Consider the following 19,189-nt stretch of genomic DNA (forward strand, 5'->3'; position numbering starts at 1 on the left):
TTTTAAAACCAACTAAAAACCTATCTCTTCCGGCAGGCCTACCTAGCCAGTTGAAAGCATGCCATGTGTTTCGGTCTCTATCCTGTGTGATTAATGTATATTTTACAGAAATGCTTTGATCTGTATCTTTTATGAAACTGAATTTTAATGTGTGTTTGTAGAATTTCTATAGTATTTGTATGTTTTTAACTATGCTGTGGCCCGCCTCGAGCCATGGGGACAGGCAGGTAATAAATAAAATTATGATTATTATTAATTATTCTAGCCTCTGAAACAGCAAAGAAATGGATCTATTTTCTACATAATACTTCACCAGACATTTAAAGACAGCTATCATGTCACCTCTTAGTCTTCTCTTTTCCAAGCTAAATATATCCAGTTTCTAAATTATTCCTCACAAGGCTTGGTTTAGAGTTCTGATTATCTTGGTTGGTCTTCTCTGTTTGATCTAGTTAGTTACTATGTTCCTGTTTATGCATCCTAGAGTGCATGGTTTTTGTTTGGCTGCTCATGTTGAGTTGCATTTTTCTTGTGGTCCTTAGATCCCTAATTAATAGAATCCTTAGCTTCTTATGATAATTTTAAAAAGGAAACCCCCAAAAGTAATAATTACTTATTTTATTAATTTCAGATTGATCTTCTACATGTTCAAAAGCACACTTGTCTATGCTGGTGAACTTTTATTAAGAATCATTTTCTTATAAGAATGGGCATGGATTATTTACTCAAACTTTTACTGGATAAAGAAGAACAAAATTCGTTTAATTAAGTACTTAACAGAACTGCAAATTAAAACACACATCCTTAGAATGTTAATGTTCATCGTTTGTATCACCACTAACCTGATTAACTGGCTCATTGAAATTGGCAATAAGCCCTGCACGCAATGTAGATTTCTCTTCCTCTGAAAGAGCACTGTTTGTTAGAAAATTAAAACCATCATTATAGTAACGTTCCATTTGTATATAATCTGGAATTTTTTAAAACATAAACTTTGAGAGCTTTTTGCAATAAGCAAGAATGTAAGAAAGCTTGCCAACTGGGCTGCTACTGAAATCTCCAAATTTTTCAATCAAATCATGAATAATCTGGAAACTGGAGAGAGATGCAAAATGGCAAACTGATACTCTTGAGATTCCTGCCATGTTATTTTATGTAATCTTGTACTGTACATATTGCTATCAAATTTTGAATTTAGCCAATAGGGGACAGGAATGGATTATAATCTGAATTTCTACTCAGCAGTGAAGCAAATTCTGTGCTTTTAGATCAGTTGCTTGTACTAGGTAGCTTCTTGTAAAAATTAAATGAGGTAATTCCACAAACACTCCCCTGAATTAAGTAGGGAAATAGCAAGCTTCAAACATGATACAATGTGCCTATTTTACTTAATTACATTATATGAGAAAATCAGAAGTGAAAATGGCATATAGATCTGTTAAAACTCTAAAATTAGGTGAAGTAAGAAATTGTACCAAAGGTGTAAGATACATCCAAAGTCTAGGAGAAGAAAAGGAGCAATCATTAATACTGTTCTGTGAACATTTGTTCAAAAGCCTGTGTAAAACCTTACTCACAGTTACAGACAGGTTGAATAGCACTTTCTATTCTTTTTAAACATGTGGAAAACATGGTTGGCATAATTAGTGTACTACCGGCAAACTATTTAATTTGCAAATACAAGTACTATTAAATGCCACCATCTAAATATTTTAGCATCAACAAGTATTTGTATCACATGTATTTCTGGATGTCAATAGGGACTTAAAGATTGGCCAAATATTACCCATTTGGTCTATTTTACCAATTATTAAAACACAAAACAATATAGAAGCTGCTGAAAAAAAACCAAAATCATATTACAGATATATTCAAAAGTAAAAATAATCCAAAATGATCTATACATAGGCATTTCTGTGGATATCTAAAATGAAAAGAAAGACCTTCTGAAAACTGGTGCAATACTGACATCTGCAGGATGGTAGAAATTATTCTTTGCCATCCTATGAGAAACTGCTTCATGATATAACCATTTTTCTTCATTAGTAGTAGTTTCCAATTATACAAATAACAAATGTGAAGTCCCAAACCTCTGGAATAAGCTAAAGAAATTCTATGTATTATAACTATAAAAACCAAGTAAGTTATAAATGATAAACAAATGTAGATAGCTGAATGTTATCGGAACAAGTCCAACTCCAGGGTGTTGGACTAGATGGCTCATGTGGTCTCTTCCAACTCTATTATTCTATAATTCTATGAAAAGTACTCAGAATGGTTTTTCATCACATTATAGGATAGTGAATAAGGACAAATATAAGACTATAAAACATCAAAATATATAATAAAACTATAACAGTAACAATAGCATAGGCCAAAAGCAGAGCAAACAAAAGCACCACGGTGCTTAAAACATCTGGGAAAACAAAAATGTTTTAATGTGTCTTAAAATATATTTACAGATTTTCAAAGGACAGTCTTAACTCTTTAGTTCTAGCCTTCATTATTAAAAAAAACATGTCTACTAAGCAACATAAGACCTCAAAACATAGCCAGATTATTAATATGGTCTTGTAGCATTTCAGTTCAAAGTCGTTTATGGCTTTAAAAGTAAGTGCCAGTATTTGAACTTGGGTTCCAAAATAATTAGGTAAACAGTGCATTTCTATTAAGGCTAGTGATAATAATCTGGCAACAATACTAATATATAATATTGTTTGCCTTCACTGCAAGCAACAAATGAGTATGGGCAAAATAACAGGGCATTGCAACACTAGCAGATGCTCAAGCTCCTGACAATGTAACATCAAATTCTCACTGTAAAGAGGTTCCTGTAATCAGGCAGCAGATGCAAGATGTAGGGGCAAAGAGTCCTGAATTTCTTAGCAGCAAGAACTTCCAGTTCTACACATCCCTTTGAAGTCTAAAGCAGTAAATAATGGAAGAAACGGGATGCAGGAAGGAAGGGGACATGATATGAACATTTACAGTGCCAGTGGGACCATCAAATGCTTTAGGGATGATTAGTGAGATTAATTAGGCTGAAACCTCCAAACCGACTACAGACAGAGAATCCCTTATCCAGAAATATGAAATACTTCAAAATTATCCAGATGCCTGGGTTGAGATAGTGACACCTTTGCTTTCTGATGATTTTGTGTACACAAACATTGCTTTATACACAAAATAAGTGCAATATTGTTTATTAAATTACCTTCAGACTACACGTATAACATGTATAAGTGTATATGTAATAAGATTTAAGTCCCATATCTAAGATCTCTCATTATGTATATGCAAATTTTCCAAAATCCAACGTCTCTCCTGCACATGTCTGTTGCTATATGTCAAATAATAGTTTTTTAAAAAATGTTTTGTTTTTGGGAAACAGCATAACTTTACAGGTTAAAAGCAAAAAAACCCACATCTATCTACAGTTGGTTTAATATCCTCTTTAGGATACATTTTGTATTGGAGTTTACACACATATGTGTGGAAAAAATAGTAACTTTGGTTTCCAAAAGTAAGTAAAAGACCATCTGGTTTCGCAAATCTCAAAATGGATTTTACATGAATTCAAAGCTACCTTGACCAAATCAGACTCAAATCTAAATGAGGTTCTGAACTGAATTGGGAACACTCTGCATAGTTGTACAATCCACTCCTTTACCAATATGAGCCAGCAAATCAATATTCTTCTCATAATGCCAGCAATGCAAAACAAACAACCACAAACACTGTCCAAAAACAGAGATAGAAAATATATTCCTTACTGTGGTGCCACACGTCTCCAATAGCGGTCAATTCCATTTTTGAAATACAGCACAGCTAGCCACCTCACATTCACATCTAAGGTGTGATTTGTAACGATATTCTGTTAAAAAATTCAGCAGAATTTTAAATACTTTACATGTATACATCATTTTAAGACTAGCAACTGTAGTTGACAATTTTGAATGAACTGAGAAATGTGGCTCATTGGGATCTTAAACCAAAGTCAGAGAGGTTTTTAATCCTTTTGTGTTTTGGAAATTATAATTTCCCTGTTTGGACAGTTGTCTCCCTGTTTTGAAACCTACTATTTATTAAATTCATGTAAGAACATCAGCTAATGCTGCAAAAGTCTTTCATGTGTGAACAAGTGGCTGAATAAGCCAACATGTTATGGTCTGAACAAGGGAAAATATTGCAGAAGAGCAGTGTCTGTACTGAATTTGTTCCTGGAAAACTAGGAAGCTTCTCCCTCTTTGATCAATCCTATTCATTCAATAAACAATAGTCTTTTCACAACCGGTTATTCGTGTAAGCTCCAAGTCAGCATGTAAAGTAATATAATGGTCTCTGGGTATCTCTAAAATACGTAATTAATTAATTAATGCATACATAATTTAAATTTGTGTGCAGTTAGGGACCTAATCACATCTTAATAATGCTGAAGAGACCTTATTATCATAACTTTAATGATTATAGGAAGCCAGATTAGAAAGGTTGCTAAAATTTTATTTAAGATTAGATTTGTTATTGTTGGAGACGTGTTGCACGTTTAATGAATGCTTAATTAAGCCTGTTAGCAAACTTTTACATTTCAAAACTTGAAATAAGAAATACAAAATAAGTCATAAGAAATTACAAAAGACCAAGTATCCATGGAGTAGCACTGCATCTTCTTGCAGAATGCCTATTTATTTATTTATTTATTTATTTACAGCATTTATATTCCGCCCTTCTCACCCCGAAGGGGACACAGGGTGGATCACATTACACATATAGGCAAACATTCAATGCCTTTTAACATAGAACAAAGACAAACAAACATAGGCTCTGAGCGGCTTCGAACTCATGACCTCCTGGTCAGAGTGATTCATTGCAGTTAATTGCAGCTGGCTTGCTCTCCTGCCTGCGCCACACCCCGGGCCTATCTATGATTGTCTCTTATACAAAGATATACTAAAAGATGGCTGCAAATAGACTGACTGCAACAATAAATAACAAGCATATTTTCAGTACTAACAGAGATATATCTTTCTTCTCTTTACAACAATGGAAAACTATAACCCTCCAGATTTGTGTGATGTGCAACTCACTGCTGCTATAGCCATTAGTGAATGACCATGGAAGTTTCACTCCAAAAATATCTGGAATATAATTATACAGTGATGGGCATTTGCTTTTCACTTTAGAAAGCAGACATGGAATGAGAAGGAAAAAGAAGAAACAATGATGACTAAGAAAAATACTTAAGAAATTGTTTTAGCACTGTAACTTACCAACAGCACTGAATAGAACCCTGGCTGTGTTTCCCACTGTTTCAGTTGCTCCTCAGCTGGTTTTAGCACAGCAGTATTTTGACTAGTGGCTTGGGTCAAGACCTGAAGAACAACACCACTGGCACTATTGAGATCCATGAAAACCTGTCAAAGACATTTAAGAGAAACACACTGGTATAAAATTAGGGCTGTGCAATCAGTGTAAAAAAATTTCAAGACTCATTACAAAATTAAGGGGCGTTGGCATTTCATTTCTAAAGGGTTTCTAAAGTATTATTAGTGAAAATTTCGTTACTATAACGAGAGTAACGAAATTTTGTTACTTTTTCGTAATAGTAATTGCACAAGTGGGGAAACATCAGGGGCTCCTATTCCCCTCATTTTTATATCTATTGGGGTGAAACTTGCTACAATGGTAGAACACATTTACCACTATTAGCCCATCAAGTTTCAGAATATTTCACTTATCCACTGAGCTTTGGGGAATTTTTCAAAGTTTTAATAAACATTTAAAAAAAACTACAAGGGCAATCTCCTTGAATTTTCTATACAATGACACAATATAAGAGGGGATCACTCTCCCCAACTTTCAGAAGTATTCATACATCTATTGATTTTAGGGAATTTGTTAACGTTTTGACAAAAATGTCTATATATACAGCCACAACAGCTATTTCATTGAATGAGTCTCGTATAAACCAACAGAACTTCCATTAGGGATTTCTTCCCAACCCAGCACAGAGATTTACTTACTAAAAGTATCAGTCAGTTCTCCTCTTTGCATATTCAACAATTTATTGGAACTCTGGCTGGCTGCTGCTATGGAGGGACAAAACTCTCCCCTATCCTGATTGGGACTTTCTGATGCTGAGCAGAATTCTGGGAAATGTTGTTTAGGGCAGGGTCATTTGAACCCTTGGGCATAGGACTCCTTGCCTTCCCAAACTACTTTTCCCAGAATGCTGTGTTTTTCAGTCTCTTTCACAGTAAACTCTGCTTTCTCCCTGCTGCTTCCCTCTCCTAATGGCGAGGGACCATTAATTTAAAAAGGAATGGCAGCCTTTTAGGCTTTGCCTTGCTGGCTTGCACTGAAAATGAAATTGATTTTGGGAGGCCTATGAGGTTTACAAAATTTAAACGAAAAAGTATTGGGTAAGTTTCAATTCTTATATTTTTGGCATGGGCCAAGCCCACAGGTTGAATATCACATCGTAAGTACAAATTTAACTAATTTGATCGGACTTACGAGAACTAACAATAATTTTGAACAGCCTGAATAAAAATACATACTACAAATTATTATACAGTCACTTATAACATTGATATTCCAATGTGCTTTTGATAATGGTTAGGCCAGTCCTTTTTTTTTTTTTTTTGCACAAGCCCATGCCCAGCCCTCTCTAATTTTGATCTGCCTGCCATATTCCTGGTTATGGTTATTGCGATTGGTTTGATTTATTTTAATAATGTTTTATAGCTATTGTTTTGATTGTATAATCAGATTGTCATGTTTATTATGTTTTTAAATGTGTTTTCACTAGGTTAACATTGTTGTTATTGGGCTTGGTCCCACTTGTAAACTGCCCTGAATCCTTTTGGGGAGATGGTGGCAGGATATAAAAATAAAATTAGTATTGTTGTTGTTGAATTCAAAATATTAAGAAAGAACCAGCTCTAAAAGATCCAAATTTTCTGCACTTGTGCTGTGATTAATAAAAGCACTAAATTTGGATTACTATATTATGGTCATACTAAATGTATACATGATGGTTGTCATCTGATGAACATCAAATGTATAAATTATGGCCTAAGACAATATAAAACTCTTGTTTGGGGTACTCTCAACTCTTCACTCTCTACAGTCTGATTCCTTTCTCAACTTCTCAAGATTTGATTTTCCTTGTTTATTACATATTTTCCAGACACAATAAAATATATAAATATTTACAGAAAAATGGGGCTAAAAAGAGGAATATTAGAGAAAGTGGTGAAGTTTAGCAAGAGATAATATGTTACTTCTCATCTTCTTTTCTGTGGTTACAGACACACATAGTATAATCATTTATCTCTCTAAAAATTACAGTCATACCTTTGTGGCAGTATACTAGCCACTTAAGATGCATGGTGAAAGTAGCATGCCTGAACATCTGAGAAGCTAGAAGAAACTGAATCCTGTCCCTCCACTAAAAAAGCTACTCAAAGGACTTTCCAAGTGTCACAGAGTAAATTAATGCTACAAATCTACTTTGTACAAGAACCTACCAAATCTGTGATAGCTCCTGTAAAAATTATTTGAAATATGAATGCACAACTCTTTAATAAAAGCACCAAAAAAATTAAGAATAATCCAAGTACACTAGAAATATAAATACAAATGCTGTCCATACTGAAACTCTTGCACTGATAGAAAAACAACACACAAATAAATAAAATAGTAATAAACTGCTGGTGCAGTTTTCACTTATAACCGAAACTAAAACAGAGCAAAATATGAAATATCCTTCACATTCACAGGCCCCCATGAAAATGGAAAAACCTCAGATATCTCTACCCCCGCCCCATTAAGTCCCCCATCCCATTAAATCTTGATATTTAATGCTGCCAACTTGTACTTGCTAATTCCAAAGGCTGATGCAGATAGCTAGTTGGTTACCCCTACTTAGCCTGCTTAAGTTCAATTTTCTACCAGAGACACTAGTGTTATCAAAGTGGTAAAATGATGTAGGGCTGAGATGGGGCAAATAATCTGTGAATAATCAAATCTTGCATGTGAAACCCACAAATGTGGAGGGAGGTCTGCAACTATCACCTAAACTGCAATCACAAAGTTAATAAAAATGTCTTTACAGCAGGCATTGACAAAATACCGCCCGTGGGCCACAAATGTTCTCTAAGGTTTTTTTAGGTGCAGTATAGGATTTTTTTTAAACCAAAGTAAATGGGAACAACTTGTTAAACATGGTGAAAATGCTCTCCTTCCAAACATGTAAAGGAACCCAAAAATGGGGGAGTGAGTTTCAGTGAGAGGTGTCATCTTCTAAGGTCTTCTGTGGGGTTAAAGCAGTTCTCTTGTTTCCCAGAATTGCCCATAACTACTGTACTTACATACTTGTAAGTAGCATGCACTTTTTCCATTCTGACTTTTTAAAAAAGGAAACTAATTTCTTTCCTCTAGATAATGCAAGTACCTCAAATCTACCCATAAAATGTTTATACATATTTAATTAAAAACATCAGACAGATAGATTATGGAATTTTCCAGAAATTCATTAGGAATCTATTTAAGAGCAAAAGTAAACACTTCTGCTGAACAGAGAATTCTAATTAGTTATTCTCAAGAAAAAAAATGGCTTTCCAACATCTTTCCCCTTTTAAGGATAAATTATTATAACCCAACTATCTAATTAAAGCAAAGCAGGAATGACAAAACTTCAATGTTTCATTAGTTTCAAAATGCAAATTGCCCTAATTAAAAAGAGAAAACAATTGTATGGTAATAAACAACAGTTACGAGATAAGCCTAACTGTGCTTTCAAGTTCACAACATCCACAAAACTCATACATTTACAAGAACAAAATTAACTGAAAAAAACTTGCAAGCTCCCTCGTTCCTTTACATAGTAGCTGTGACACCTCAGGGCAGCATGAGCACTGGGAATCAGACATGAAGGCCAATAAAATCTAATATCTTTATTAAGGAAATAAAGGAGACAACTAAAATTAAGCAGACTATATAGTTCAGCAGTAGACCTTTCAGGAAAGGTCAAATATAGTCCAGTAATGTGAAAGTAGATATCCAGTATTAGAGTTCAAAGTTTTAAATCCAATAACCGAAACACACTCAAACCTTTAGGCTGTTTGAGTGGGGATTAAGGCAAGATCTGTCAAAGAGTTCCAGGGCTCAAATCTGAGGCTAGGATGCAAGGCAAGGCAAAGTTAGTTGTGGTAAAGCTGAAACGCTGTCCAGACTTGACAGGGAGACGAGAAGCAATGCCGGTCGACTCGAGAGTAGCACGCTGCAGAACTAGAGTCGATGTGAATTCCTCAACTGACACGCTGAACAACGCAAAGAACAGTTGGCGCCCTGAACTTTTATGGGACTTCGCTCTCCTTTCCAGCCAGGTGTTTGAACACTCTTTCCCAAGGGAAAGTGGACTAAGTCAACAACTTGCCAGATGCAATCCTCCCGGGAAACTCTCAAGGGAACCGGCTTAATTAACGCTTGCTTTCTCCGCTAATCTAGCACTTCTCCTCAAATTCTGCTTCTCCGCGCGAGATGTTTCCCAAAACAATTTGCGGTCAAACATAGCGTTCTCTGGAGAAGCGGGCTGTGAGTCAAGGCCCTTTTTAATTAACTGTGGGCTAAAACTGTCAACAGGGGACATCTGGAAGGGAACAGAATCATGGGGAAATGGCAGAAACCCCATCTCTTCCTCGGTCTGATCCATAATGGCGACGGGGTCACGACTCGGAGGTCTCTGAGACACTACAGTAGCTACTTATAGGTCTATTTGGGAGAATGGCACCATACAAATCAAATAAATAAATAAATAGGAAGGAGACAGTACCATCTTACAATGAGAAGCTTTAAACCTGACCATAAGGGCCACAATTACAATATTACAAAGTTTACTTTTTTTTTCCTTTCACTCTCTTGGTATGTTAAAAATAATATCTATATGCAGTCAACATTTGGAGCTGTGAAAATAACTGGCACGTTTCAAACTGCAAGTACTGTAATACATACATAGGGTTGTGTAATGGATCTATGAATTTTATCTGACAATCCTGTGTATTCTTTCCTGGAAGTAAGCTTTACAGGTTTCTTTTAGGTAAAATACATGGGATAGCATGGCACGGTTCTCATGTTAAAAGAACCACAAGACAGACTTCATCAAAGCAGAGGGAGGACACAGCAGAAACCCATCCCATCTTTACTTTTTCAGAAAAGCAAGCTTTTTCAAGAGCATTAGAAAGTATCTGAAGGTATCTCAAAAGAATCCAAAGACATCCATGAACTATTCATTTCATTTATAACTTGATGTAGCCTCTAGTCTTACAAAACTTTTTCTCACAATATTAAACTTTTAACTATAGACTCAGGGCAAATTAGAAGATTTTTGTCAAACATGCTGGCCATAGCCTTTATTGGTTGGAAGAAGCAGAGCTTTACATATTCACATGTATATCATCCTACATCTAAAGACATACACATTTCTTCTCTCAAACATACCACAATATTCAGGGATCACTGCTAGGGACTGGAGCCGATATAAATGCTTCCACCATTACCAAGATCACTGATGGGATTGTTGCTTCCTGTTATGATAAATATGGAAACAGATGCTATAGAAGCAGGAACTAGAGTAGGGCCTGAATCCTGTTTCATCTGTTTGATTTGTGGTTTTGTACAGTTCTTTCCATTCAGATGGCACAAAATGGTACAACCCCGAGAACGAAAGAAGCAGTGAAATGCAAGGAAAAGGGAAATAGTAGCCATTTGGTCAACTGATTTTCAGTGCTTGGCTGTAGGCCCTGGCTACATCAAGTGATTGGCACTCATAGGCCTGCCTGCCAAGCCTAGGAGCCATCAAGCGCTTGATGCTTGTAGCCCAGCTCGCAGGGCCTACAGTCAAGTGTCGGGCCCGCTCAGCTGTAGGCCCTGACTGGCAGGCCCTGGTGCTTTGCCACCCAAGGCCCGAAAAATCTTTCTTTTTTCCGGACCTTGGACAGAAAAGCCCATTCATATAGGTTCCCATTTCGGTAAGCGACAGACGGAAACAGAAACGGGCCCATACGAATGGTACAAATAGAAACGGGCAGTGATTCCATACAAATACACAAGACTAGCAGTAGCCTTTGTGGCTGGAAAAGGTTTTCACCTCTGGAATTCACCCTTGTACTTCTAATGTGTGGGAGTCATACCAAACATGACCAAGTGTTATATGTCTAATGGATGAATGCTGTGCATCACACTCTCATAACAATCAGAACAGAAATAAAAAAGAAAAGAGAGAACAAAACTTATACAGTAATTAAACATTAATATTTTAAAAGAATGAAGCACTAGTTCCATCCAATGTTATGCAAGCTGCCTTTGGCTCAGCAGCAAAACTTTGCTACAGGCCAGATATATTTGTTACCATCTTTGAAATCTGAGAATACTTACAAAGTACACAATATAACCTTGTGTAGCCTACAGAAAGCCACATCTATTAGTGCAGGACTTTCCAAACTGTGTGTCAAGACGCACTAGTGCAGTAGTTCTCAACCTGTGGGTCCCCATGTGTTTTGGCCTACAACTCCCCAGAAATCCAAGTCAGTTTACCAGCTGTTAGGATTTCTGGAATTGGAAACAAAACATCTGGGGACCCACAGGTTGAGAGCCATTGCACTAGTATGTCACCTGTATCCCTAGGTGTGCTACGTGAAATATGCCCCCCCCCTCCTGTCCCCACAAGCAAAGGATGGAGCTGATATAATTACATATATAGAGGGGGGGGGAGGTATGAAACTCTTATAAGCGGTTGGTTTAACCTCCAGTTTGCCAGTAAAATTGAATTATGTCACCAAAGAATGTGTCTAAAAAGAGTGTCACCAGCATGAAAAGTTTAGCAAGCTCTGTATTAGATTGCATGTATATATCAGTGGGAACCTAGCTTCAGCTTAAGTCAAATATCAACAAGACAAGCCACAATGTAGGTGTGAGAAGATGTGACTTTTGGAAGATGTAATGTGTGGAACTGCAAAAGAAAAATAAAGATGTCCAGTAGATTTTACTAAGAGCAACCTTCTAGCAGGTGCTGTGGTGGTTGACACAATTAAGATGGCAAGCAAACAAAGACTCCAACTATACCTAAGATACTTTCATGTCTAATGATCCTTAGCCCCTCTACACTAAGCATTTAATGCAGCTAAAAGCTAGCTTCAACCTGTGGTGGTCAAATCCACAAAAGCACACAAAAGAAATCCAATGATATGTGTCAGTGCATTGTAGTTTATGTAATGTATGTGTCTGGTATATATACTATGGTTATAATAGATGCTGTTAAGATTTAACAATGCTAAAGCAAATTAACCCTTAAATTTATGTGTGTTAATGGATGCTTGATTAGAGATGTTTAGTGTCTCAACAGATGAGATAACATCGCTTCATTTTGAGGGTTTTTTTCTGTGTCAGGAGTGACTTGAGAAACTGCAAGTTGCTTCTGGTGTGAAACAATTGGCCGTCTGCAAGGACATCGCCCAGGGGATGCCCGGATGTTTTACCATTCTGTGGGAAGCTTCTCTCATGTCCCTGCATGGGAAGCTGGAACTGACAGATAGGAGCTCACCCTGCTCCCTGGATTTGAACCGCCGATCTTTTGGTCAGCAGTCCTGCTGGCATAAAATGGATAGAAAATCCTTTTTTTTCTGGTAATGTGTGCATTACAGTCAATGGCGCACTACATTCAAGTAAATATGGGAATTTTGAAATTAATATTTTTAGTTTGCATTGTTAACACTGAAAGCAAGAAGTCATGACTGCAACATTGTAACAGCAAATTTTGTTGATAAAAATGTTATACAAACCATAAGTGATAATTTAATTTTAAATTATTCACTTCAAAAATCTTTAGAGCATTACGAGTCTGCTATAAAAAGATTCATCAGGTTTTATCTCTATAGTGACATTGTAACAGCAAATTTTGTTGGTAAAAATGTTATACAAATCATAACTGATAATTTCATTTTAAATTATTTACTTCAAAAATCTTTAGAGCATTACAACAATTCTCTTATAAAAAAGATTCAGCAGGTTTTATCTCTGTAGTGACAAAATTATTCTTCTCCATAGCTATTATCTTTTAGACCAAATCTGTCCCACACACATATAGAATCAGTGAGGTACAGTTAAAACTACTGAACCTGGACAAGTATGTTACAATGTAACACCAATCAGCCCCAGCCAGAACAGGAAGCACCATGGGGGAATCATGGACTCTGCATTCCAACATCTGGAGAGTATTGCTTTCTCCACTGACTGCGACAATTCTAAATACTAAGCATGAAGGCTCAGGCATAGGATGTTAAAAATACACGTTTCTTCTTATTCTTCTTCCTTTTTTTTTTTTTTTTTTTTTGAAGAATGAAGTTTGGCAAAAGACGGAAAATATTCAGCACAGCAATGCTGGCAGAAATGGCTATGATTACAATGATTTCAAACTGCCAGGGCCCAGAAGGAACAATGTATGGCATCTGCACAATGTGCTGAACTGGTTAAAAGATACTACCAAAAGCAATCCATCAAGTGCTGGAATGAAACATGTACTCCATTACTGATGAAACATTTACACTAAGAGAAAGATTATACTTCAGTTGATTCCAACAATACTTAGATAAATCTACAATGTTGTAAAATGAATACAGTTTGACACCACTTTAACTGCCATGACTCAATGCTATGGAACCCTGGGATCTGTCGTATAGTGAGGCACCCAGCATTTTCGGAAGAGAAGGCTAAATAGGCTAAATACTTTGTAAAATTATATGTCCCTTAATTCTCTAAGCATTGAGTCATGGTTGTTAAAGTGGTGTCAAACTCCATTAATTCCACAGAGAAGATGCACCCCTAGTTTATTGCACAAGCCAGCCCAGAATCTGTATTTAGTTGGATTAGCAACTGATTAGCAACATTCCTGATCTGTACAGAATGGCAAAAAAAAAACCTGAATCTTGATTTATGCTTCCTATGAATGCTGCAGGAGGGGGGAAGCAAGGAGGCACAAACACTCAAAGAGGGACCAGAGGGAACATGATAGCAATGTTTAAATATTAGAAAGGATGTCATGTTGAGGAGGCAAGCTTGCTTACTGTGCTCTAGAAACTAGGACGCTGACGAGTCAATTCAAGCTGCAGGAAAATATTCCCCCTAAACTTTAGAGAGAGAGAGAAAGAAAACCCTGATGATAAGAGTTGTTCAGAAGTTGAATGTGCACCTTGAAGTGCGGCAGAGTCTCCATTTTGAGGTTTTTAACCAAAATCTTGGTGGTCACTGTCAGGAGCACTTTGTTCATATATGGCAGGAACTGAATGGCCTTTATGGTCTCTTTCCAACTCTAAGACAAAATCACCCCCTCCTTCTACACCAGGCATGGGCAATGTTTGTCCCTCCAAGTGTTTTGAACTTCAAATTACAGAAATCCCAGCCAGCTTAACCGGCTGTTAGGAATTGTGGGAGCTGAAGTCCAAAACACCTGGAGGACTGAAGTTTGCCCTTGCCTGTTCTACATCAATGGGGGGCACCACTTGTGGGCCTCCAGATGTTTGGAGCTCCCCAGAAGTGCTAGGCTGCTTGTTCAATGGTCAAAAATTCTGAGAGCTGACATCCGAAACACCTGGAGGGCCACAGTTGGTGCCCCACTGTATAATCTACATCAGACATGGGCAAACTTCGGCCCTCCAGGCGTTTTGGAGTTCAACTCCCATAATGGGTTGCAGTGAGTTTTCCAGGCTATATGGCCATGTTCCAGAAACATTCTCTCCTGATGTTTTGCCCAAATCTATGGCAGGTATCCTCAGAGGTTGTAAGGTCTATTGGAACACTATGCAGGTAGGGTTTATATATCTGTGGAAGGTCCAGGGTGGGAGAAATTACTCTTGTCTGCTGGAGGCAAGTGTGAATGGTGCAACTGGCCACCTTGATTAGCACTGAATGGCCTTGCAGCTTCAAAGTCTGGCTTCTTCCTGCCTGGGGGAATCTTTTGCTGGGAGGTGTTAGCTGGTCCTGATTTGTTGATGTCTGGAATTCCGCTGTTTTCAGAATGTTGTTCTTTATTTACTGTCCTGATTTTAGAGTTTTTAAAATACTGGTAGCCAGATTTTGTTCATTTTCATGGTTTTCTCCTTTCTGTTGAAATTGTCCACATGCTTGTGGATTTCAATGGCTTCTCTGTGTAGTCTGACATGGTGGCTGTTCCAGACATGAAACAATTCCATGAAGCAATCAGGGCCAGCTAACACCTCCCAACAAAGGATTCACCCAAGCAGAAATCAGCCAGGCCTTGAAGCTGCAATGCTCTAGGTGATTAATTGCAACATTCACACTTGCCTCCAACAGACAAGAGTTCTATCTCCCACCCTAGATGTTTATTTATTTATTTATTTATTTAATACATCATTTCTGCCACGCCCTTCTCACCCATCAGGGCACTCAGGGTGGCTTACAATATAAAAACATTAAAAAAACAAATTACATCACAATTAAAAATCAATGTAAATAAAAATTACATTAAGATTAAGAACCTACATTAAAATCCTACATAATTATGCATATAAATATACATTCACGGAGCATTTCAAGTCCAAAAGGGGTATGTTATTGAGTCATACAGTTCCATCTATATATATGTAAAAGGATAAATAAATTCGGCCTAGGACAAAACAACAAAACTACACATCCCAGAAACACTAAACTTGGCAACACAACCCCTCATCCATGCCTCTATGTTCATACAACAAAAAGAAAAGAAAAATAAAGTCCTAATTAGAGGAAAAGGAATTATTGTTTTTATCCAATTTCTGCCAGTTAGAACTCTGCCCACTTGGTCTCCTAGCAATCTACTCAGCCCAGGGGACAGGCACAGTTAGGCCTCAGGTCTCTTCCACACTGCCTATAAAATACAGATTATCTGATTTTAACTAGATTATATGGCAGTGTAGACTCAAGGCCCTTCCACACAGCTATATTACCCATTTATAATCTTATATTATTTGCTTTGAACTGGATTATCTTGAGTCCACACTGCCAGATAATTCACTTCAGTGTGCATTTTATACAGCTGTGTAGAAGGGGCCTCATATAATCCACATCTAAGCAGATAATATAAGATTATAAATATACAGTAGAGTCTCACTTATCCAACATAAACAGGCCGGCAGAACGTTGGATAATAAGAACGGATTCAGGAAAAGCCGATTAAACATCAAATTAGGTAATGATTATACAAATTAAGCACCAAACATCATGTTATACAACAAATTGGACAGAAAAAGTAGTTCAATGCTCAGTAATGCTATGTTGTAATTACTGTATTTACAAATTTAGCACCAAAATATCACAATGAATTTAAAACATTGACTACAAAAACATTGACTACTAAAAGGCAGACTGTGTTGGATAATCCAGAACACTGGATACGCGAATGTTGGATAAGTGAGATTCTACTGTAATATGAAATAATTACTGTGGTAATCCAGTCCAACCCAATTCTGCCATGGAGGACACAATCCAAGCACGCCCAACAGATGGCCACCCAGCCTCTCAATAATAATACAGTAAAGTCTCACTTATCTAACATTCTGGATTATCCAACACATTTTTGTAGTCAATGTTTTCAATATATCATGATATTTTGGTGCTAAATTCGTAAATACAGTAATTACTACATAGCATTAATGTGTAAAGAACTACTTTTTCTGTCAAATTTGTTGTATAACATGATGTTTGGGTGCTTAATTTGTAAAATCATAACCTAATTTGATGTTTAATAGGCTTTTCCTTAATCCCTCCTTATTATCCAACATATTCGCTTATCCAACATTCTGCCAGCCTGTTTATGTTGGATAAGTGAGACTCTACTGTAATAATAATAATAATAATAATAATAATAATAATAATAATAAGATCATACAATCAAAAGGTTAGGAGACACCCCTAAGGATCATCCAGTTCAACTTCCTTCCACCATGCAGGACGACACAAACCAAGCACTCCTGACAGATGGCCATTCAAGATCTGCACAGTAATAATACAAACTGAATCATAGAATCAGACAGTTAGGAGAGACCCCTAAAGGCCATCCAGTCCAACCCAACTCTGCCATTGGACGATACAATCCAAGCACTCCCAACAGATGGCCAGCCAGCCTCTCAATAATAATAATAATAATAAGAATATCATACAATCCAAATGCATACTAAAAATAAAGACAACCATACAACAGACATTCAATACCACCACTACCTCAACAAGTTATCACCAACACCACCAGACAACGCCACAGCAACGTGTGGCCGGGCACAGCTAGTAGATATAGTATAAACCAGGGGTCCTCAAACTTTTGAAGTGGAGGGCCGATTCATGGTCCCTCAGATTGCTGAGGGGCCGAATTATCATTTGAAAAAGAAAAAAAAACGAACAAATTCCTATGCTCACAGCACATGTCTTATTTATAGTGCAAAAAACCCCCCCAACATTTATTTATTTACAGTATTTACTACATTTATACCCCACCCTCTCTCATCCCGAAGGAGACTCAGAGCAGCTTACAAGTTGTATGTACATACAATATATTATATTATTAGCATAGCACAATATTAGCATTATATATTACTATATTGTACTATACTATTATACCGTAATATTATTAGTAACATTACATTTAATATATAATATATAATTAATATTATTATATTATACAATATTATTATATTGTATTATTATTAGCCGCCCTGAGTCCCCTATTGAGTGAGAAGGGTGGGGTAGAAATACTGTAATAAATAAATAAATATTATATTGTTTTACATTATAATATTATTATCAATATTATATGTATATGCAGTATATTATATTATTACCATATCGTTCATTTACAATATTTCATTTACAATATTAGTAAATGAAAGAACAATACAATATTTAAAAATAAAAATAATTTTAACCAACATACTGTAAACTTATCAGGATTTCAGTGGGAAGTGTGAGCCTGCTTCTGACCAATGAGATAATCAAGTAGGATTGTTGTTGTTGTGCCTTCAAGTCATTTCAGACTTTGGGCGGGCCTAAGTCTAAAACTGAGGGTGGGGGCCAGGTAAATGGCCTTGGAGGGCCGCATCCAGCCCCCGGGCCTTAGTTTGGGGACCCCTGGTATAAACCTTCACACTTGTTTACAACAGAAAAGAGTGCTTTCTCCCACCGAAGACCTTCCACAGATATATAAACTCCACTTGCATAGTTTTCAAACAGTCCTCACAACCTCTGAGGATGCCTGCCATAGATGTGGGCGAAACATCAGGAGAGAATGCTTCTGGAACATGGCCATACAGTCCAGAAAATTCACAGAAACCCAGTGATTCCGGCTATGAAAGCCTTTGACAGCACACAACCACAATTCATAACAGTCAGTAAACTGGCTGGGATTTCTGGGAGTTGAAGTCCAAAACACCTGGAGGGCCCAAGTTTGCCCATGCCTGATCAACAATGACCACTAAGGACCTCATCACACTAGAGCAGGCATCCTCAAACTGTGGCCCTCCAGGTGTTTTGTACTTTAACTCCCAGAAGGCCTCGCCAGCTTGTTCAATGGCCAGGAATTCTGGGAGAGTTGGAGGCCCAAACAGCAGGAGGGCCGCAATTTGGGGATGCCTGGTTTAGGGCATCTATCCCAGGCATGGGCAAACTAGGGCCCTCTTCCAGGTGTTTTGGACTTTAACTCCCACAATTCCTAACAGCCGGTAGGAATTGTGGGAGCTGAAGTACAAAGCACCTGGAGGAGGGCCCAAGTTTGCCCATGCCTCCCCTAGTTGTGTGATGAGGTCCAAAGTGTCCAGAACTCGCAGGAGGAGAATGAGTTCAGGGGGTGTGGTTATGACACGATTTCACTCCCGGCCTGGGCCAGGAAAGGGCTCGCCTTCACAGCCTCTCCGCCAAAGCGGCCAAATCCATTCACTCACTCGCTCTCTCTTCGCGGAGGGCCCCAAGTCTTCGTCTGCGGTTGCTGCAGATCCAGAAGCTCGTGCCGCCACAACCACACGGCGCGTCCCAGTGACGTCACAACGGCGCGCCATCCATCCATTCTCTCTTTCTCCCCCCCCCCCCCCGAGGTTTCCGGTCGCTGTGGCAACGGGGAGAAGGAATAAGAATGCCTCAACATGCCGCAAGG

General features: G+C 37.6%; 1 protein-coding gene across 2 annotated transcripts in view; it reads right to left on the bottom strand.

Moving 5' to 3' along the window:
* The window catches only part of ipo11 (importin 11), a 94,566-nt gene extending 75,441 nt beyond the window's left edge, over positions 1-19,125 (bottom strand). For both annotated transcript variants that reach the window (XM_062972389.1, XM_062972388.1), the window contains exons 1-4: positions 18,981-19,125; positions 5,268-5,411; positions 3,774-3,874; positions 843-915 (exon numbers count right to left, since the gene is read on the bottom strand). In XM_062972389.1, the coding sequence (XP_062828459.1) occupies positions 843-915; positions 3,774-3,874; positions 5,268-5,411; positions 18,981-19,094 (432 nt within the window). In that variant the 5' untranslated portion in view covers positions 19,095-19,125. The remainder of the gene's footprint in view (positions 1-842; positions 916-3,773; positions 3,875-5,267; positions 5,412-18,980) is intronic.
* Between the last annotated feature and the right edge of the window lie 64 nt (positions 19,126-19,189).

This window comes from Anolis carolinensis, chromosome 2 (genome assembly GCF_035594765.1).
Source record: "Anolis carolinensis isolate JA03-04 chromosome 2, rAnoCar3.1.pri, whole genome shotgun sequence".
In the NCBI taxonomy this organism is placed as follows: Eukaryota; Metazoa; Chordata; class Lepidosauria; order Squamata; family Dactyloidae; genus Anolis; species Anolis carolinensis.